The sequence below is a fragment of the Polistes dominula genome, unplaced genomic scaffold (assembly GCF_049000335.1).
Source record: "Polistes dominula isolate Pdom_NZ unplaced genomic scaffold, Pdom_raw_medaka contig_26, whole genome shotgun sequence".
NCBI lineage: Eukaryota > Metazoa > Arthropoda > Insecta > Hymenoptera > Vespidae > Polistes > Polistes dominula.
Genome location: NW_028300939.1, coordinates 2,667,835 through 2,691,193, shown reverse-complemented (window position 1 = coordinate 2,691,193; position 23,359 = coordinate 2,667,835). Strand labels below are relative to the sequence as shown.

Sequence of the window (23,359 nt, the reverse complement as noted above, 5' to 3'; positions counted from 1 at the left end):
TATAGGATAATTTTTATCGCGTTTATTTTGTATTTTTTATCGCTAATTTAAGGATTTATTATTATTTAGAGGTTATCTAGGTATCTAAGTACTGTATAATTTTTTATTAGATGGCGCCATATTATAATACAATTCAATTATTGGCTATGTTCACGTCATTTGTTTCTTTCTCAGATTTACACATGAAATAACTAACCTTACTTTTTATACTTTTTTTTTCTGTATTATTATTTTATGTATTCTATTTTAATTGTTGTATTATTTTTTGTATTGTGTGTATATATATATATATATATATATATATATATATATATATATATATTTATAAATTTATGTTGTTTAATGTCTAATTAGAATTTCCAGAAATTATTACTGAATATTGATTTGCCAGTATTAAATAGTTTAGAATTGTAGGTGGCACTACTGTATTACAATTCAATTATTTCGATATATTCAGAATTACATGTGACATAACTAACCTTACTTTTTTATATTTTTTTCCTGTATTATTATTTTATACATAAAATAATACATAAATACGTAAAAATATATTACAATATACACATAAATACATTTCATTGTAATTGTGAGTATTATTTTGAAAATTGCTGTAATTTATTAAACAGTTTAGAATGATATTAAATCAACATTAATAAAATCACAGACCGGTGTATCCTGATATATATCTTAATTTATATAAATTATGTGTCACGTTGTTTGTCCGCAATGGACTCCTAAACTACTGAACCGATTTTAATCAAATTTTATACACTGTGTGCAGTTTCATCCAACTTGAAAGATAGAATAGTTAATATCTCAATTTATAATCGCAATATTATTTTATTAATCGCGAATTATTTGTTTATTAAACAAAGAGTCTAACAGATGGCAGTATAAGGTAATTCGTTGACTTAAAGACGTGTGTATCGAACTGATTGTGAGCTACAGCAATGCTTGGCGGGGCACCCCTAGTATATATATATATATATACATGATCAGTAATAAATGTATTAAATAATTATTACGAAAGATTTATCGATTATATGAAATAATCTAGAATATACTGTATAATATCGAACGTAACTCTCTCGCAAAATCTGACGAATCGCCCTCAGAAATAATTGCCAATCTTAAACGAAGATCGCGACCCTTCTTTTGAAATGGGCGTTAACTGTAAAAAAGAGATAGAGATATAGAAAGAGAGAGAGGGAGAATATATATCAACCATCGATTCATAAATCTTCTTATCTTTTTTTTTTGCATACTTACTTTCATAATTCGTAATCCATCTCGTTTTCGTAATCATAAGAAAATTTCAAATTACCAAACACGATTATTACATTATAAAGTAAAAAAAAAAATATATATATATATATATATATATATATATATATATATATACATAATGTACAATTAATTTGCTACTCCATTGATTAATCTCGAATATAATAAATCGAGAACTTGTTTCTACGATCGATCTTAATATGGGGTTTTTCCTTTTTTTATTTTTTTATTTTGTTTTTCTTATGAGAAAGATAAAAAATATACAAGTGCAAAAAAAAAGGAAATAAGTAAAACGGATCAGGTCAATTACAAGTAATTACAACGTTTGTCGTAAATCCATGCGACTTCCAACGAGAATTTACTGCTCGTTTTTACGTCGATAGGAACTGCAACTTTGTATCTTGAAAAAGGTCACGTATATATATATATATATACATGTATACTTACATATATACATATATATATTTTACATGTACATATGTATGTACATGAGTATGTATGTATGAGTGTGGTAAAGATTATAAAGGATACAGTATGAGGGCAAGTTTAAGAAACTCATCTTTAAGAATACGATCTTGACCTCATTCCAATTATCAACACTTTTATTTTTGAATATAGATACAAATAATACGTTTCTATATGTATCCATATTGTACAGTGTCATAATAATCGAATTTATTCAAAATTCTAATAGTTTTTGAAAAATAATAATTAACACTAGATTTACAGACATTACCTGATATATACCTTTTTTTTTTTTTTTTTACTGAAATCCGTCTTTTTGACTGGTATGTAAAAATGCAATTTTGTTTGAAATTATTTATTAAAAAGTTTATACATTTTCATTGACTGTTGTCTTCAATACATTTTTTTACATGTTAACTCAATCTTATAATTGTTCACTTTGATCTACTTGTTTTATAAAATATTAAGAGATGCTTCACCTCCAAAAATCATTTCTTTTACCGACAAAGTTCAGCAGTGAACTGTAAGTATTTGTGATATGAGAAGGTTTGAACTAACTGTAAACAACAAGTGCTAACTTGTTTGCTCATGTATTTACTGGAAAATAGTCGTCATTTGTTTAGTGTTGTTTTTTCTTATTCATTGTTATTTCATTTTGATTATTTTCAGATGTTATATATCTGTATAAATTAACCCGTCAAATGGACGGATTTTCGTAAAAAGAGGTATACCACATCTGTAAATAATAAAATAAAGGTGTTCCAGAGAAAGTTACGAGAAATATATATTCATTGCAGTATATAATTAAAAACCAATATGTAATATTTACAGAATAATGTTTACATGTATAGAATTTTTAAGCATTAAATCGAAAACCCGTCATTTTGACGAATTCCGTAAATCTAGTGTTAATGACATTTTGTTTATTTTATATGTTTTTTTCTCAACTTAGTGTATAAAATAATTTTTATTGCTATTATTTTGTATTATTTATTGCTAATTTAAGGATTTATTATTTATAGGTTATCCAGGTCTTTAGGTACTGTAAGTGTTTAATAGGTGGTGCTGTATTATAACTCAATTATTTCAATTTACATACGACCTAACCGTACTTTTTATATTTTTTTGTGCGTATTATTATTTTATATATTTCATTCTAATTGTAGTATTATTTTATGTGTTATTATAATTTACTAAATAACTAAGAAATATATTAAATCAATATTTTATAACAAAACCACAGCAACGCATGACCGAATCGTTTTTATAATTAAACCTTATTATTATAATTAAAAACCAATGTGTAATATTTACAGAATAATGTTTACATGTCTACAATTTTGAAGCATTAAATCGAAAACCCGTCATTTTGACGAGTTCCGTAAATCTAGTGTTAAAGTGTCAATTATTATTGTTACCGGTTGTATATCATTTTCTTCATTTTGTTTCTTTTTTTACATAACATTAATGTACTCATTCGTTACGGTGATAAGAAAGCAAATGCATTGAGATTAATTTAAATGACGTCATTGAAAGATTTATGGTAAAATAAGAATGAAGAATAGAATGTTGAGAAAGAAGAAGATGATGATGAATAATAAGAAGGTTGTGTAAACATGCAGTATCTCGTTCAAACAACTACGAAGATCTCATCTTGATAACATAACTCCCAAACATCCTTAAAAATTAAGTAAAAAAAAAACAAAAAAATAAAAGAGAGACCCAGTAACGTCATAAACCACGAGGTACAACTAGTATAATCGCTTGAAAAAATACAAAAATTTTTTTAAAGAAAACTACTGCGTCGAATGTTTCAATTTTTTAAGGAGATACTCTTGAATATGTAATGAATATATGATTAAATTTTGGGAGCAAAAAATTAAAAATTAAGCGAGTTATTCGCAATCTTCCAAGTCCCCGCCACTGCTGTAGTTATGGCGACCTTTACAGTGCATAAAATCAAAAACACCAAAAAGTTGATTAAATTAGAAGCAATTTCCCGTACCATGAACCTCGGTCGAAAATTGAAATTGAACAAAATGACGGAGTTTGAAAAAAAAAAATGTTTCAAATTTCCTCGCCAAAATTTGATGATTTTTGGGCCCTGTCAAAATTACATTTTTTCATTCGATCGATAAACTGGACGGTTTCATGGTTTGCAAAAATATATATAAAAGAAGTTGCAACAAGAATCAAATCGATCGGATGATTTGTCTTCGAGTTGTAACTGTAGCAAATTTTGGAAAATGTATTTAGGAGGGCCGAAAAGTAATGTCGTTACTACGCACGTCAAATTTTGATATTAATATTTCAATCAAAAAAAAAAAACCGATTGATGATTTTTATCGTTACGATATTAAAAAAAATTTGCATACCAGATAGAAAAAGGTTTAGTTGACACAACGTGATTAATTAATTTAATATAAATAATTATAATGATTGATTAATAATAAAAACGTTTTTGTTTGCAAAAATTTACTCGTTCAAATTTTGAGGTTAAAAAGCAACATTACTTTACAGTTCACCTAAATAGTTTCGATGTTTAATATTCTAAATCGATTTTAAAAGTAGGGCGTGAGAAAATCGAATATAAAAAAAGAAAAAAGTATTATGAGATAAAAAATAAAAATAAAAATATATATGAGATAAAAATAAAAAAAGAGAGAAAGAAATATAAGGAATTAGTATGAGGAAGAGGATATGATCTAACGTAAGAAACAATAAAATGTTAATGAATAGAACGTATATATATATATATATAGGAAACAGGAATAGCTGCTTTTCATTTCACCATTTATAGGATCAGAGAAAAATCATGATAGATCACGATTGATAGATCTTCGAGTATATTCCGCATAGTAGAATTGACAAGTAATGAAAAATAAGAAAGAAATAAGAGAGAAAAAATAAAAAATAAATAAAAAAAAAGTAAAAAGAAAAAAAAACACAAAGAACTTTTACGAATAAAATACTAAAAAGGGAAAGGAAAGAAGAAGAAGAAGAAATATCCTTCGTTTTATGAATACTTTCAACCTTTCTTCAACGAGAGAGCAAGGAGGAATTCAGGTCTGTTGATTCCAATAAAAAAAAAAACAAACAAACAAACAAACAAAACAAACGTTTTGATTTATTCGATAGCGTCTTTCAAACGTGTCAATGTAACAAAATCTTACATTGTAAAAATTCGAAGGATTAAATAATGAATGTGAATAAGAAAATAATTGCTGATACAGGAAGTTAATTAATTTAAAAAGTTTAGTAGATAGATAGTGTAAAGATAAAAAAAAAATACACTACAGTTGTTTGAATTCGATTTTTTTTTTTTTTGAATGATTTCGCGTTTATTGTGATTTATTTAATAATATTGATGAAAAAAGAAAAAAAGAAAAGAAAGTTTTGTCAACCTCTGAATTTCAAGGGGTTGAATGAAGTGTAACCCTTCTTTTTCAAATATTTTATTAATTTAAGTCTTTTTACATTTTTTTTTTTAATTAAACATTAATTATTTAACATTAATCATGTTTCTCATTGTAAAAATTTATTATGATGACATAAAGAAAAAAATGTGAGGAATATTGAATTGTTAATTTAATTATTACATAAGATATATATATATTATTATATTATATTGTTAAATTTATATTATTATTATTATTATATTTATATTAATATTTAATTTATATTATTATTATTATATTATTATTATTCTTATTATATTTATATTAATATTTAATTTACATTATTATTATTATATTATTATTATATTTATATTAATATTATATTTACATTATTATATTTACATTATTATATTATATTATTATTATTATTATATTTAATATTAATATTATTATTATATTTACATTATTATATTATTATTATTATATTTATATTATTATTATTATATTAATATTTATTTATATTATTATTATATTATATTATATATAAGAAAAACAATAATTACTAAAATAAAAGATATATTAAGGAAACATAATATGTAATAATATTATTATATTTAAAACTGTAGTATATGTGATACAATTTTTATTATTTTTCGTGACTGCCAGGATTCGAACCCACGATGATAAACTGCATCTTCGAGCCTGTTACTCTAGCACCGAGCCACGAAACCGATTATAAAAAACATAATAATTACTAAAATAAAAGATATATATATATAAGAAATATAATAAATAAAATATGATATATATGTATATAAAAAATATAATAAATAATAAAATAAGATATATATATATAGTATATATAAGAAATATATTAGGTTATTAACAATGAAATATCTGATTACTCGGATTATTTTCATCTCGAGATCAGACATTTCATATTTAATGACCTGAATAATAAATAAGAAAATAATTTAATAAAATATTCAATAGGAAGAAAAAAGAAAAAAGGAAAAGAAAGAAGAAAAAATGTGAGAGAGAAAGAGAGACAGAAAATAGATGATACATTTTTCTTTCCGTTTCCTTCTCCTCTTTCACCTAGTTTTTTTATTCCTTTTCTTTTCTATTTCTTTTCTATTTCTTTTCTTTTCTTTTCATTTCTTTTTCTTTTTCTTTTTTTTTTTTTTTTCATCTAACGATCAGTCGTCAGTTTTCCCTTTTCACCAAGTGAAAAAGAAATTCGCACGTACCTTTTAATAATCTCGTTAGTTGCGATCGGAGAAAGGTAGTACGAGAAGTAAATTGAATCATCGTATAAAGTCGTACACGAACACGAACGTAATTATCCTATTTTACCGTGGATCGCGTTGTAATTACGTTAGTTTGCGATCGAGCCTCGTTATTTTACGTGACACTTTCTTTTTCTATCCTTTTCTTTATTATTTGTTTGGTTTTTTTTTTTGTTTTTTGTTTCCTTTTATCCTTTCTTATCGATTTCTTCCTTCCATTCTTTTTAAGGGGCAAGCAGCACCACTGATACGAAATTTTGGAAAAAAAATCGTATTTTTTTTTTTTTACTTTTTTTTCATATTTTGATAGTCTGTATTTTTAAAAATAACATACTCAAATTTTAAGTACATATCTCAAATAGTTTTTGAGTTACACACACACACACACAGTCATCTAATATTTCTTGATTTACAACGATCTTAATCACTAACTTTAAATAATTAATTTAATGTATTATAATTAATATTTTTTAATAAAGTTCATTAAATAAAATATTTATTTTTATAAATTATATATATTTATTATTTTAATTTTTATTTATTTATTATTTTTATTATTATTATTTTTTTCTTTTCTTTTTTTTTATATATATAGTATTATTCACATAATTGTTTATTCAATAATATTATTTTCTATTCGTAAAAATTGTTATATCGTTTCCATTTAAACATACAATTCTATTTTAAGTATAATATCAATCATGGGTTAATATAAAATCGACAAATGTTTTTATCGACTTTATTTGTCGTAAATTCTAACAACCAATGATTAACTTCGTAGAATTATAAAATTATATATAGATAAACGAATGTTTAATCATTCTTACTATTATTTCCTTCTTGAGTAATAGATTTTTCCTTTTTCTTTTCTTTTTTTCTTTTTTTTTTTATTCTATTTCTTTTTTTCTTCTCATTTGGACATTCGTTATTTCTTCTATGGGAAATTTTCTTTATATAGTAATCGATAGATCACAGATTTATGCAATTTATTTTGTTGTTTTGTTTTTTCCTTTCCTTTTCTTTTCTTTTCTGTTCATAGTTGATCAGTCATCGATTCGAATCGTTCTAATTTCATGATCCTATGTATATCAATTTATTTCACCGTAATTTTGCCGTCATTCAACTCGAGACATATTCGTCTTGGTTCTTTTTTTTCTTGTTTTTTTTTTTCTTTTTTTTTTTTCTTCTTTCCTAAGGCAGTTTAACTTTACTCTCAGTAATACAAAACTATTCCGTTAAATTATCTGTAATCTATCCTATATATTCCACTTATGTATCTTATACACGGCTACTTATAAACGATTTTATCATTAAAAAGATCTAAATCCTTTCTTTTTTTTTTTTTTTTTGATTAGTATCGTTTTGACAAAACTCAATTGTGTCATTGCATTCCAAAGTAGTTTGAACTATTAGTTTGACATCTAAGTAAAATTGCGGATTTTTTAAGGAAAATAATTGGTTAAATCTGCAATTACTTAGATGTCAATCCAATCATTCGCAATATATATATATATATATATATATATATATATATATATATATATATATATATATTATTTTTTATTTATTATCTTCTTCGATCCTTTAATCGGATCTGGCGAGTACGGTGGGTGACAAAGTGTTTCCAGGTTCAGTTCCTGTAGTTTAAGTAACGTCGATCATGCAACGTGTGGTCGAGCGTTCTCCTGCAGGAGGATTGGTCTGTCCCTGTTGACCAATCTCGGCTGCTTAATTTGCAGCTGCCTCATCATTTCTTCTAACTGTTCATAGTAAAGGTCCGCCGTTATCGATTGCCCAGGTCTCATAAAACTATAGTGTATAACACCCGCGCTGGACCACCAAACAGACACCATTAGTTTTGTTTGGGTGTATACTCAGCTTTGGGGTGTGTTTTGGCGCTTCATCTTTGTCCAATCATTGTGCCGAACGCTTGCGATTATCAAAAAGTATCCGCTTTTCATCGCACGTGACTATCCGATGCAAAAATGGATCGCCTTTTAGTCTTGATACCAAAGAACAGCAGGTCTCGAAGCGGTTCTGTTGCTGACGCTTGCTCAACTCATGTAGAGCCCACCTATTCAGCTTCTTTACTTTTCCGATTGCTTTCAGATGACTTAATATTGTTGGGATGTTAATTTCAAACCTTGCTGCTAGTCCACGTGTCGTTTCAGATGGATTTGCTTCCACTACAGCTTTCAGTTGGTCGTCATCCACCTTGCTCTTGGGCCATCTGCGTGGTTCATTTTGAAGATCAAAATCTCCAGATTGGAATTTTGTGAACCATCGAAATACAGTACATTCGTTAGCCACATCCTTGCCGAACACTTCGTTAACATTTCGGCTTTCCTTCGTTGCATCGGAGACATCTGATATCAAACTTGAGGCTTTAGGTAATCAGACATTTCATACTTAATGACTTAATATTGAAATTGAGTTGAATTATTTTGTGTCGTCTTCTGAAGAAATAATGGAGACAAATTAGGTTATCTTCTACAGAAAAAAAAATGTCATTTATACATCTTTTTGTTTAAGGAAAAATTAAGGTTCCTATTTAGAGCTGGGAGGACGGAAATCAAATTCATTTTGTTGAAGGGAGATGTAAAATTTAAGAAACTTATGTTTTATCTTGATTTTCGTTTCTATTTAAATCAAACTAATTGTGAGTCACTACGATTATCTTATAAATTCGATAAATTTTCATTGGAAACAATCAAACCAATAAATTATTGTCTTCCTCTTTTATTTTATTTTTTTTTCTTTCTGCTAATTCGGCCAAACACGAGTCTCACCTCGTGCCTCAGCAAAGTAACCGTTCATTTCGCAATGACTTGATCAATAAAGATGATACCTAGATAGATTAAAGAAGAATGAAAAGAAACAAGCCAAGAGAGACAGAGAGAGAGAGAGGGAGAGGAAGAGAGAAAGAACCTGACTCGACCGGTGGGCCCATTTTGGGTCTGCAGGCATTTACGATTTTATCAAATTCTTGATGTTCAACGTCATTTGATGATCGTGACAAAATGTTAAATTAAATAAAAGTATTTTTTTTTTCACAAGGTCATAAGGTACAATATAATAAAAAAAAAATAAATAAATCAAAATACGTTTTTTTTTTTACAATGAAACAACATATTTTTTATCATTAAAAAACAAAAAGAAAATATTTATGTAGATTTATTTAATTGAGATACTATATATATATATATATTTGTTTACAACAGTATTAATCGAACAAACAAACAATGTCACGAAAAATTCCATAATCTTTTAGTGTTTCATCTTTCTCTGTTTGAAATACCAGCAAGTTAAAAGTCTGGTTGGTGAGAGGTAACCAAATGATTATTGAAAGTTCAGTTTTAGGTTCCTCCTTTCGCTATCTTTTACAAAGATAAGTTAAATATAGTTAATATAAAATGATTATTATATAATATTTTATGTAAAATTTTTTAATATAACTAATATTTATTATATTATATTATTATATATAGTTTTATATTATTAATATAGATATATATATATATATAATAAAACTATTAAATATAATATTATTATTATATTATACTATTTTATATTAAATTTAATATAACAAATATTTATTATATTATTATATAATATAATATTAATGTAAGTAAAATAACTATTTTATTTAAAACTATTACTTATATACTATTTTATATTAACTATATTTGCATATTAGGGTGGGTCAAAAAAATCAATTATTTTTTTTGTTTACAAGTGCTACAGAAAAATGGGTTACATCAGGGTTACGTCAGAGTGCGACGTGCAGGTCGAATCCGACACTTCTCTGGGTAACGGACCCAGGGAGCCTTTGGAAGGTTTTTCCTCCTGACGAAACAAAAAAAAAGGGTTGCATCAGAGTTGCGTCAGGGTTGCGTCCTGGTACGTAAATGAGCCTCGTAAACGAGCCCCGTAAACGAGCCCCGCAAACAAGCCTCGTAAAAGAGCCCCGTAAACGAGCCCCGTAAACAAGCCTCGTAAAAGAGCCCCGTAAACGAGCCCCGTAAACAAGCCTCGTAAACGAGCCTAGTAAAAGAGCCTCGTAAAAGAGCCTCGTAAAAAAGCCTCGTAAACGAGCCTAGTAAAAGAGCCTCGTAAAAGAGCCTCGTAAACGAGCCTCGTAAACGAGCCTCGTAAAAGAGCCCCGTAAACGAGCCCCGTAAACGAGAGTCGTAAACGAGCCTAGTAAAAGAGTCTCGTAAACGAGCCTCGTAAAAGAACCTCGTAAACGAGCCTCTTAAAGAAGCCTCGTAAAAGAGCCTAAAAAATATTTGAGATATGCTCTTGAAATTTGAGTATATTATTTTTAAATGTATAGTCTATCGAAATATGCAAAAAAAGAAAGTGGTGTCTTTTAAATAGCGCCCGTGTTTTGTTAATTTTTACTAATTGCAAAAAAAAAAAAAAGATTGATAAATTCTTTGATTTATTTTTCCTTCAAACTTTTCAAATTAACCACGCGAAAACAACAACTTTAACGATACTTTTACTTAGTCTTATTAAACCGACTCATCGTGATCAAGAATTCTACGATGTTTATAAAAAGAAAAAATGTGTAGATACTTATCGTTAAAATGGTGAAATCGTGATTTGTATATATATATATATATATAATTGTATGTAACATATACACATAAGTAAAGACATTACTTTTACTTCCTGAACTCTTCTACACATTTCTATACACACACACACACATACACAGACACATTAAAAATCCACGAAGTTTTGTAATTTTGAATTAGACAGGTAATTACAATACTCACGAATTGTTGTTGTCCATTTTGAAATTGTATAAAATACAGATGAAAAAAAAAATAAGGAAAAGGAATATCTCGAGTGGACGGACGTTCCACAAGTATAATCTCGAAAAAGAATAGATTTGTATAGATGAATGATGTATGTCAAAGATCAACGTCTACAAAATAAGTTACGTCAGATTTTTGTACATTTCACATGAAGAATAGTCAAACCAATCCTCATAATTGCAATAAAATAAGCAACCGGTGGTATACGTAATATTACATGGTATATAAATACGCAAGAATGACATCAAAAATTAACATTTTCAATGTTTCAAATCTTTAAAACATTTATATGAAGATTTTAATAATATTTTAACATAAATATCATTTAATATTATAAATCCAAAATTTATATATATATATATATATATATATATATATTATATTAACTATACCATTTTATTTATATATATATTTTATCTAATTATATTTAATATAATATAGTATATTAACTGTGTGTACTATTTCATTTATTTATATTTCATTTAATATAATTTAATATATAATATTATTAAATATAATTAATAAATATAAATATAATTATTAATAATAATATAATTAAATATAATTTAATATAATATATTATATATATATTAACTATACTATTTTATTTATTAATATTTCATTTAATATAATTTAATATAATATATTATATATTGAATATAATATAGTATATTAACTATACTTTTATATATATATATATATATATATATATATATATATATATATATATATATATATATATATATATATGTATATTTCATTTAACATAATTATATTTAATTATAATATGTTATATTAACTATACTATTTTATTTATTAATATTTCATTTAATATAATTTAATATAATAATAGTATATATTGAATATAATATATAGTATATTAACTATACTATTTTATTTATATAATTATATTTAATTATAATATATCATATTAACTATACAATGAAATTTATTAATATTATATTGAATTATATTTAAATAAAATATCTTACATTAACTATACTACTTATACTATTATATATACTATTTTTGTTTTTAATTTTTGATTTGTAAAAAAGTCGTCAAATTGTGTCCTCTTTTTATCTTGGTTGTATATTCTTCTTCGACCTTTACAAAAAAAAAATAAAGAAAAAAAAAAGTAAAAGAAAAAAATAAATGAAAAAGAAAGAGAAACGTATAATATATAATACATCTTCACGTAATGTCCTGCAGAAATTCAGGAAGCAAACTATACATCCATTATTCAGATGGTGATCCGTTATCTCTACACATCATCGGAACCTTCGACGACATCATTCACGGCCTTGAATAGATGTTAAACGTTTCTTATTTCCGACGCAATTTGTATCTTTCGTTTCTTTGCTGTGACCTTTTTCACCTAAATACTCGTTCGTTCCTTTCAATAGGTCTTTCATCAACGATAAACCTTTTATGGTTTTACTTTGTGCATCCATAAACTTGACCTTCCTAGTAATTAAACTTTCTATCTTATTACCAATGTTGACATTGTGATAATACATTTTTAATTCAAAAAAAAAATAATAATAACTTTTTTATATTAAATGATTCATAATTTGATTACAAAATAATAATTAAATTAATTAAAAGTTATTATATTATTAATTTAAAATATATATTCCAAATTGTATGTGTTGTAATTATTATGACAATTGATTTAAAAAAAAAACACAAAATATTGAAATAATTTATTTAATATTATAATAAAAATAATTGTATAATTAATTTTGTCAATTTTGTGACTTATTACAATTATTGATTTTTCAATAGATTATATTTCTTTTATAAAAATTTGAAATCGATTAAAGTTTTCTACCTTATCAACAACAAATAGTAATCTTTTAGTGCAGTTTTCTATCTTACCAAAAAACAGATAATTATTACCAATACTTTGTTAGTACATATTTATTACTACATATTGTATACAATTATTTAGTTAGTACAATATTTTATAGTGCAGTTTCCTACCTTATCAAGTCAGATAGTAATATTGTAAGAAGAAAATTAATTTATCGACCGAGTTAATCTAACCATGTAAGAGATATCAATATTTAATTATTAAATTAAAATATGATCTTTCATTTATGTAAATCAATGCATACATCATCATAACGTATTTTAGATATTTAATTATTATCTATAATCACTCATAACAAATTTGTAAAATAAATGAAGAAAAAAAAAGGTGTTTGTTATCGGTTGACACATGTTGACGCCATTTTTGTTCGGATCATCGGCCACGTCTTAACTTCATAGCCGAGGTTTCTTGTTTAGATCTAATACTGGATTTTATTCGTTGAATTTAATAATATATATATAAAATACAGTGAATATATTCTTAAAAAACATCAAAAATGGTACGTTTTAAATATCTCACTTTTAATATTGTAAATATATTATTGAAATAATATCGATAAACACCTGTAGAAGACAAGTGTATCGACTTCAGTACATCTTTCTAACACTCGACACGTCAAAACATTTATTGTTACATATTATAAAATATATTTATAAATGAACAAAGATCTAATAATATATTTACAATAAATCTAATCAAGATTAAGTGTTAAATTACTGAATCAAAAATTATATCTTAAGTAAGAACAAGGACAATCATCAGTATGTCACTTTTGCAGCCTTTGAGGTTAGATATTAAAAGAAAATTGACGGCCAGGTCAGATAGAGTTAAATGTGTAGATCTTCATCCAAAAGAACCATGGATGTTGTGTTCCTTATATCAAGGCAATGTTAACATTTGGAATCATGAAACTCAAACGCTTGTTAAGACATTTGAAGTATGCGACTTGCCAGTTCGTGCAGCTAAGTTTGTACCACGCAAGAATTGGGTTGTCACAGGATCTGATGATATGCAGATTAGAGTATTCAATTATAATACTTTAGAACGTGTACATTCTTTTGAAGCACATAGTGATTATGTCAGATGCATAGCAGTGCATCCAACTCAGCCATTTATCTTAACCAGCAGTGGTAAGCACAAACGTTATAATTACATTATTCATTCTAATTTTCTATATTTGATTGAACAATTGTTTTAATCTGTTTAATTTTTATTTGTAAAAGATGACATGTCAATTAAATTATGGAATTGGGAAAAATCTTGGATAAGTCAACAAATTTTTGAAGGACACACGCATTACGTCATGCAAATTGTGTTTAATCCAAAAGACAATAATACATTTGCTAGTGCATCATTGGACAGAACGGTTAAAGTATGGCAATTAGGATCATCCACTGCTAATTTCACACTGGAGGGTCATGAGAAAGGTGTCAATTGTGTGGATTATTATCACGGTGGTGATAAACCTTATTTAATGTCAGGAGCGGATGACAAATATGTCAAAATTTGGGATTATCAAAATAAAACTTGTGTTCAAACATTGGAAGGCCATACACAAAATATCTCAGCAGTTTGTTTCCATCCAGAATTACCTATCGTTTTAACTGGTTCTGAAGATGGTACTGTTAGAATATGGCATGCTGGAACGTACAGACTGGAATCCTCTCTTAATTATGGTTTTGAAAGAGTTTGGACTATTGCTTGCATGCGAGGCTCAAACAACGTTGCTATAGGTTATGATGAAGGAAGTGTCATGGTAAAAGTTGGTAGAGAAGAACCAGCTGTTTCTATGGATTCATTAGGTGGAAAAATTGTATGGGCTAAACACAGTGAAATTCAACAAGTTAATTTAAAAGCATTAGGAGAAGAAGCTCAAGATGGTGAACGTTTACCATTAGCTGTCAAAGATATGGGTGCTTGTGAAATCTATCCTCAAACTATTCAGCATAATCCAAATGGAAGATTTTTAGTAGTTTGTGGAGATGGAGAATATATAATTTATACTTCTATGGCATTGAGAAATAAAGCTTTTGGACAAGCGTCAGAATTTGTTTGGGCAGCTGATTCAAGTCAGTATGCTGTAAGGGAAAGTACTACGTCTGTCAAAGTCTTTAAAAATTTCAAAGAGAAGAAAAATTTTAAACCAGACTTTGGTGCTGATGGTAAATATATTTATCTCTCTTTCTATTTTTATAATAAAATAATAGGTTATTCTGAATATTTCTTCCTTTATTTTTGGTGATAGGTTGAACATAAGTTAACTTTATCTTATTAAGTTAATGTTATTATAATATATAATATTTATTATATATAATTATCATATCTAACCTATAATAATATATATTATATTAGGTTATTATATTAATAACCTATATAACCTACTAACCTATATTAATACCTATAATAATATAATATAATATATATTATTATAGGTTAAGTGATAATATTATGGTACCTATATTATGGTATTATTTTTACATATATAGTATTATGGTACTAATATTATAGTAACCTATATTAATATAATAACCTAATATAATATATATTAATATAGGTTAGGTGATATAATATAGGTTATTTATAATATTATATGTAATATTTATTACATTATATTATATATAATATTATTATAAGTTAAAAATTATATCACACACATGCATAATATACTTTTTTTTGTATTTAACCTTATTTTACTAAATAATATCAATTCTACTCCATTTTACCTTTTTCTATACTTCAAGTTATTCAACTTAAAAAATATTCTGCCCGTAGAATTATTAAAAATAAGAAAAAACTTTTGTATCTTAATATTGTTAAAACATAACCTCTTTCTACATAAAATATTTGTACTTATTGCAGGCATATTTGGAGGATATTTACTTGGAGTATCATCTGGATCTGGTTTATCTTTCTTTGATTGGGACACATTAAAATTAATTAGACGTATTGATATTCAACCTACACATGTTTATTGGGCTGAAAATGCTTCTCTTTTGGCATTAGCTACCTCAGATCAATATTTCATTTTAAAGTATCATGCTGATGCTGTTGCTAATGCAGCTGAGAATGCTGAGGATATAGAAGATGCATTTGAGGTAAAGATATTTATCTTATTTTAATCTTATTACAATAGATACATTATATTCTATAACAAATGATCTTTTTATTTTAGATGGTAGCAGAAATGACGGAAGTAGTAAAAACAGGTCTATGGGTTGGTGATTGTTTTATCTATACGAATAGTGTTAATAGAATAAACTACTTTGTTGGTGGAGAAGTAGTCACAGTTTTTCATCTAGATAGGCCAATGTATTTACTTGGTTATGTACCAAGAGATAATAGATTGTATTTATGTGATAAAGAACTATCCGTTGTCTCTTATTCTTTATTACTGTCTGTATTAGAATATCAAACAGCTGTTATGCGAAAAGATTTTGAAACTGCTGACAGAGTCTTGCCAACTGTACCTAAAGAACATCGTACAAGAGTAGCACACTTCTTAGAAAAACAGGTTTGTTTGTACAAAATATAATATAATAATGAAATATAATGTCAAAATAAAATACAATTTTTTATAATGATTTAACAGGGATTCAAAGAACAAGCTTTGGCTGTCTCAACTGATCCAGATCACAGGTTTGAATTAGCATTGGCATTGGGAGATTTGACAACAGCACATTCCCTTGCTAAAGAAGCAAATAGTCAACAAAAGTGGCGACAATTGGCATCTTTAGCAACGCAAAAAGGAAAACTATGCTTAGCTCAAGAATGTTTACATCAAGCTCAAGACTTTGGTGGTTTACTTTTGTTAGCAACTAGTACTGGAAATGCAAGCATGATTCAAAAACTTGGCGCTGATGCTGATGAAATGGGCAAAAACAATATCTCATTTTTATCAAATTTCATACTTGGAGATATTGACAAATGTATTGAAATTCTTTTGAAGACAAACAAAATCCCAGAAGCTGCTTTCTTCGCTAGAACTTATGCACCGAGTAAAATATCATCAATTGTTCAATTGTGGAAAGAAAAATTATCAGCGGTTAGTGAAAAAGCTGGACAGAGTTTAGCTGATCCAGAACAATATGAAAATCTATTTCCTGGATATAGAGAAGCATTGAAAGTTGAACAATTCTTGAGAGAAGAGAATAAAAGAAAAATTCCTGCATCCATGTTCCCAACAATACAGGTAAAAATGATCAATTTATTCGTAAGATATGTTTACGATACATGAATACAATTTGATTACAGCCGAACATTGACCGTAAACCAATAGAAGAAATGTTGGCAGCTGAAGCAGCAGGAAAATTCAATTATACTGTAAATCCTGGTACCAGTACCGTAGAACCTGAAACTACGCAACAATCACAGGAAGATTTACTCAACAGATTACAAAATATTGAGATTACAGCTAAACCAAGTTTAGCAAAAAGTGTAGTTCCAGAAAAGGTGATCAAAACAAGCAATTCCAGGCCATTGACTGTTGACGATGATGATCTGGATCTTGATCTTGAACTCGATGATACGATCGATTATACTGTGAGCAATAATCTTGAATCTTCTTGAAAATGTTTCCATGTTTTTTTTTTTTTTACAGCTTATACAGTTCTTCCTTTTATTTAACTCAAAATACTTCTCCTGCATGTTACTTTCCTTATATTTGATTTATATTTTTTGCACGCTGACACACCACAAATAGACGAATTTAATTAAAATGTAAGTTTAATGGCACGTCACAACAACACCATTTGTAAGTTTTAGGATTTAGTTTTAATTAAAAAAAAAAGAAAAGATAGTAGATAATTGTCGAGAAGAATTTAACCAAACTGTAAAGAAATGGGTGACCTGATGTTAGAAGTAATGAAATCTGCTGTATCATATGTAGATCTATCTTTACAGGTGGTCGCAAGTAAAAAGAATCGTTGCATACTGAGCACAATGCTAATCCTATTTGTAAGCGTGACACAAATGATTCGTCTTGCGATAGGTTCGTGGTAATAAACGTCATTCTTCGAGGAATTAGTAATACCATACAGGAAATAAGTTGAACTTGTATATACAGAATATATATATATATATATATGATGTGAGATAGTAAACTAAAACATAATTATTACAAAAATAATAGAAAGATTAAAAGAAAACAAATTTAATAATTAATAAATAATAGTAGTTAGTAAAAATTTACAGAAAATGTTATGAGGAAAGTGTAATCTGTGTTAAATACTTTTCTTTGGTACTGTACACATATAGTATATATATACAGATCTGTCATGTATATATATTATTATTATTTATGTTATATTTATTTTATTAACAGTGCCACACAAGAGTAGGAAATTTTAAGAATCAGTAGCAAATCATTAAGGTCCGCAACTCGTAACCGATATCGTTTACCCCACGAGCCAGTCACGCTGTATTTTGTTTACAACCTTGTTGCCATAACATTTGCCTTGGGGAGTCGGTTCGGATAGCTTCTACGTTATGGTTACTTCAGCAAGTTCCTCGGTTTTGTCACGCTCTGCTTCTCTCTTCTACAATCAATCATTTCCTCTTCTTCTTCTTCTTCTTCTTCTTCTTCCTCTTCCTCTTTTTCTGTATATTCTTTTAACAAACTTCTCCATAAAATAACATAATTTATATTATCATTCGTTTAAAAGCAAAAATATTTATTTTACGTTCATTAATATTTTTTTGTTTTTTTTTTTGAATTTATTTTAGAAATTTTATTACAAAATGTACAGTAATAGAGTTTTATACAGTATAATATACAGTGGGTGTAGAAAGTATTCGTATTTAATATTATTTATGAATTTGTTTTTTTAGAAATTTTATTACAAAAAGTATATACAGTGGGTGTTGTAAAAAGTATTCGTATTTATTTAATATTATTTTTAAATTTGTTTTTTTATAAATTTTATTACAGAAAGTATATACTGTGGGTGTAAAAAGTATTCGTACTTAATATTATTTTTGAATTTGTTTTTTAGAAATTTTATTACAGAAAGTATATACAGTGAGTGTTGTAAAAAGTATTCGTACTTATTTAATATTATTTTTGAATTTGTTCTAGAAATTTTATAACAGAAAGTACAGTAATAGAGTTTTATACAGTATAATATACAGTGGGTGTAGAAAGTATTTGTATTTAATATTATTTTTGAATTTGTCTTTTTAGAAATTTTATTACAGAAAGTATATACAGTGGGTGTTGTAAAAAGTATTCGTACTTATTTAATATTATTTTTGAATTTGTTTTAGAAATTTTATTACAGAAAGTATATACAGTGAGTGTTGTAAAAAGTATCTGTACTTATTTAATATTATTTTTGAATTTGTTTTAGAAATTTTATAACAGAAAGTACAGTAATACAGTTTTATACAGTATAATATACAGTGGCTGTAAAAAGTATTCGTATTTAATATTTTTTTTGAATTTGTTTTTTAAAAATTTTATTACAGAAAGTATATACAGTGGGTATAGAAAGTATTTATACAGCTATCAATTTGAAATAAAATGTTGTGAAATTGTAGTTTATTTATTTTTACTAATAATTAGTAATTTTTTTTTATAAACAAATATATTATACATGTATAATAAAATTACATACATTAATAATACATGTTAAACAATATTAATACATGTTACATATATATTATACATACATAACATACATTATACATTAATATGTATAATCATACATGTTCACACATACATGTTCTTTACAGTTTCTACAATAGGTACAATGAAACAAAAAATAATATTTTTGAATAAATTATTTATACAGTTTTTTATTTTGAACTATTTACAAGAGAATTCATACATAAACCATAATATAAACACATCACACACACACACACATAATTACTTTCCAGTTATAATTGACCTCATCAGTATGTTTGTAACCCTCGGCATCAGTTGAGTTCAAAATTTTTTAAGATCGAAAATTATTGTTGGAAAATGGAACAAAAACGTGTGCAAACAACGATAGAAGAAAGATAAATGATTATTTATTTACATAATCAATGTAAATGTTTATTAGAAATATCGCGAATTCTAAACAGACCTTGATCTACTGTACAAAGTATCATTGATAGGTATGGATTAAGAAAGAAACTGTAAAATAACTCAAGAAATGGACGTCCACGGAAAATTAATCGGTACACTGGACGAGTTATCACAAGTATGATAAAACAGAATCTAAAGATGAGTGCTATCAAAATAGTCGAACATCTTAAAAATAATTGAAATATTGATACATCCGCTAGTACTGTAGGTAATTTTGTTGCGAAATGAAGGGGTATCATGGTCATGCCCAAACCAACTGCACTCATGCAGTCCCAAAACAAGTACAGAACCTTCACCGTGTTTCACTGTGGGTCGCAAGTTTTCTGGTTTTAGCTGTTCATTTGTTTTGTCCTCCATACAGTGCAGTGTCCATCAGATTTTGTTTCGTTACATCTATTGTAGAGACTTTCAAGGAATATGTATAAATTTCATCGTTTATAAAAACAACAATTTAACAACATTTTATTTCAAATTGATCAGTGTACGAATACTTTCTACAACCACTGTGTATAATTGTTACATATACAATAATTCTATGTATACATTTATAAATGAAATATATTTATGATTTCAGGGTGTGAATTTGGAAGATGAGGATCTTTTGGAAGAAGATTAGCCGATAAATCAGAAAACGTTAAACGTATCTATTACACAAACGACAATTTCATTCCCCCTTCCATCAGTCATTCCCCAAAGAATCTAAAAGATTTCTTTAGAAACAAAGTATTACAAGAAAACAAAAACAAAAAAAATCTATTGAATTTATATTGAAATCGCATCAATTTGAAAATTTAAATAACGCAAGACTGCGATTGCTTAATAATGCATATACGTATATAACATAATACATATACGAATGAACGAATATACGTATTGGTATATCGAATTTTAAATGTATTGTTAATATAAGTATAAGTACAATTAATTGTACAGTAAAATTTCGATCGTGTTTCTCTTTTTGTACTAACAATTTAAATTTCATATAAAACGGATTTTTACATGAATTAATCCGTAATGAAATGATGAAAAAAAAACAATTGGAAATACACGATAAAAAAAATAAATAAATAAATAAATATAAGTTACATAATAAAATATATTATGTCTCTTTTTTGAAAGAGACTTATATATATATATATAAAAAAGAAATGATTTTAACGTTACTTTTATATAGGAAATAAATGGATACATATAACAATATATATATATATATATAAATTATATAAAACAAAATAATAACAAAAATTGAAATGATTATAAATTGAAAATACATCATTCGATTTACATATTATATTAACGTAGATTAAATTCCAATAATATCGTAATTTCGATTATCAAGAATAGCGTCTTTAAAAAAAAAAAACACGTTTACATATAAAAAAAAAATGCCAGATCAAGAAGGCCGTTATATATATATATATATATATTTCGTTATTCATATTAATTTCGAAATTTTTATTTATAACATACGATATAATAATCATGCAATATATCGTTGTTCTCCTCATTGTGTGTCAAACTCTTTTCTCCTGCTGTTATTTTTTTTAATTTTTTTATTTTTTTTTTCTTATTCTCTTTTCTCTTTTTCTTTCAAATTTGAACGTGACTACTCGATTTTCGTGGCCTCCTTGCAAAGAAGAAACTAAAAGCCTCACGATGTGCACGCGCGCGCATTACGTGTCGCGAGAAAAACAAAGAGGAACATTTAGTACGAGTCGTACGTGCTCACCGACGACTTTTAAGAAAAGAAGAAGGAGAAAGAGAATAATAAGACGAAAGAAGGATCGAAGCACGCGTGTTACGGTAAAATATAACGCCCGATTTTAAACCGTTTTTACCCTGGTCTCTCTCTCTCTCTCAAGGGAAACGAGTAGGTGAAACAACGAGTTACGTTTTACAATGAAACCATAAACCATATGATATAAATTTGGATCGTCCAAATCCCAATCTCTTTTTCAATATACGTTATTTTACTAATAATAACTATTTCATATGTTGTTAACTGTATATATTGATACATTTTCAAATCATTATTTTCAAACTATATTTTTCGTTCAAACAAACATGATTCTATGAATAATCTTATTTATTGTATTCATACGTAAATATTATGATTATCTTATTATTATTTTTTTGTTTTCTTTTGTTAATAGTTATATTTGATATTGTGGCGAATTTTGTCAAATCATTTTTTAAATTAAAACATATTTTGAAAGTGGCCTAACTCTATTTATGTTCGAATTGATACATTGAAGGGTTTACGTTTCAATACAATTAAAAATATACTTACAAGATACCCTAGTAACACAAAATATTAAATACATGTGTATTTAATATTTAATCTTTTTTAATATTAAATACACATGTATTCAATATTATTCAATATTTTGTGCTATTAGGGTACTAACGAGTTATACTGCTTAACATTAGATATGTACCACCATTTTTAGTATACTTATTTCTACAATACTAGTCTAAATGACTGTTGTATAAACAAAAAATACTTTTTGAGACTTCCAGTCTTTATTTAATCTTAAAAAATAATACAAAATATTTAATAATAATTTTAATAAATAAGTGAATTTAGAGACATTTTTAAATAACAAAACATTTAATTATTTACAGTACTCAAATGTTATATGTAGTAGAAATTTTGAATTAAAATAGTCTGATCAGTCAAAATGACTGGTCTGGTATATCTAGTGTTAAGTGTATCTAAAGGTGTTCTCAATTTATCGTTTCTATTAAAATAGTGCCAATTATTATGCGTTTTCTATCCAAAAATGCAGTCAGACCACCACTTTCAAAATTAACAACCAGATTTCATTATAAACTTTGAAGTAACCCAAGTCCCCCATTCAACATAATTTAAGATGCTTCAAATTGAAAACAAAAATAATACTCTATTTATTTGACATATCTTTAAAACACTTCAGAAACATAATTGATGCGATTGAAAACATTTTTTAACTTACATCAATTACAAAACAATTTACTGCTCATTTACATTTTGCGTATGTGAAAGGGATTTGAAGAAACCATGATATTCCAATGGTATATGTCGTAGTAGGTTTATTATGTCCTTGAATTTTGATGTTGTCATTTGTCTGATATTTTCATACAATGGTGTCAATATAATATTGTCGAACTTT

At 26.4% G+C, this 23,359-nt stretch overlaps 1 protein-coding gene and 1 pseudogene across 1 annotated transcript; one reads left to right on the top strand and one right to left on the bottom strand.

Annotated features, from left to right (window-relative positions):
* Positions 1-7,989: 7,989 nt before the first annotated feature.
* Positions 7,990-9,253, bottom strand: LOC107071203 (histone-lysine N-methyltransferase SETMAR pseudogene; annotated as a pseudogene).
* Positions 9,254-13,478: 4,225 nt separating this feature from the next.
* beta'COP (coatomer subunit beta') lies at positions 13,479-21,714 on the top strand. Its single transcript, XM_015330018.2, has 8 exons — positions 13,479-13,637; positions 13,917-14,268; positions 14,362-15,300; positions 15,998-16,233; positions 16,311-16,649; positions 16,728-17,327; positions 17,390-17,677; positions 20,782-21,714. Exons 1-8 carry the CDS (start codon positions 13,635-13,637, stop codon positions 20,821-20,823), a joined length of 2,799 nt encoding a protein of 932 aa, XP_015185504.1. The 5' UTR covers positions 13,479-13,634; the 3' UTR covers positions 20,824-21,714.
* Positions 21,715-23,359: the final 1,645 nt, after the last annotated feature.

Excerpts from the sequence above, each read along its gene's own strand:
- beta'COP (XM_015330018.2), top strand. Across the intron at positions 15,301-15,997 it reads ACCAGACTTTGGTGCTGATG|GCATATTTGGAGGATATTTA; the intron begins GTAAATATATTT and ends TACTTATTGCAG. Across the intron at positions 16,650-16,727 it reads CACACTTCTTAGAAAAACAG|GGATTCAAAGAACAAGCTTT; the intron begins GTTTGTTTGTAC and ends ATGATTTAACAG.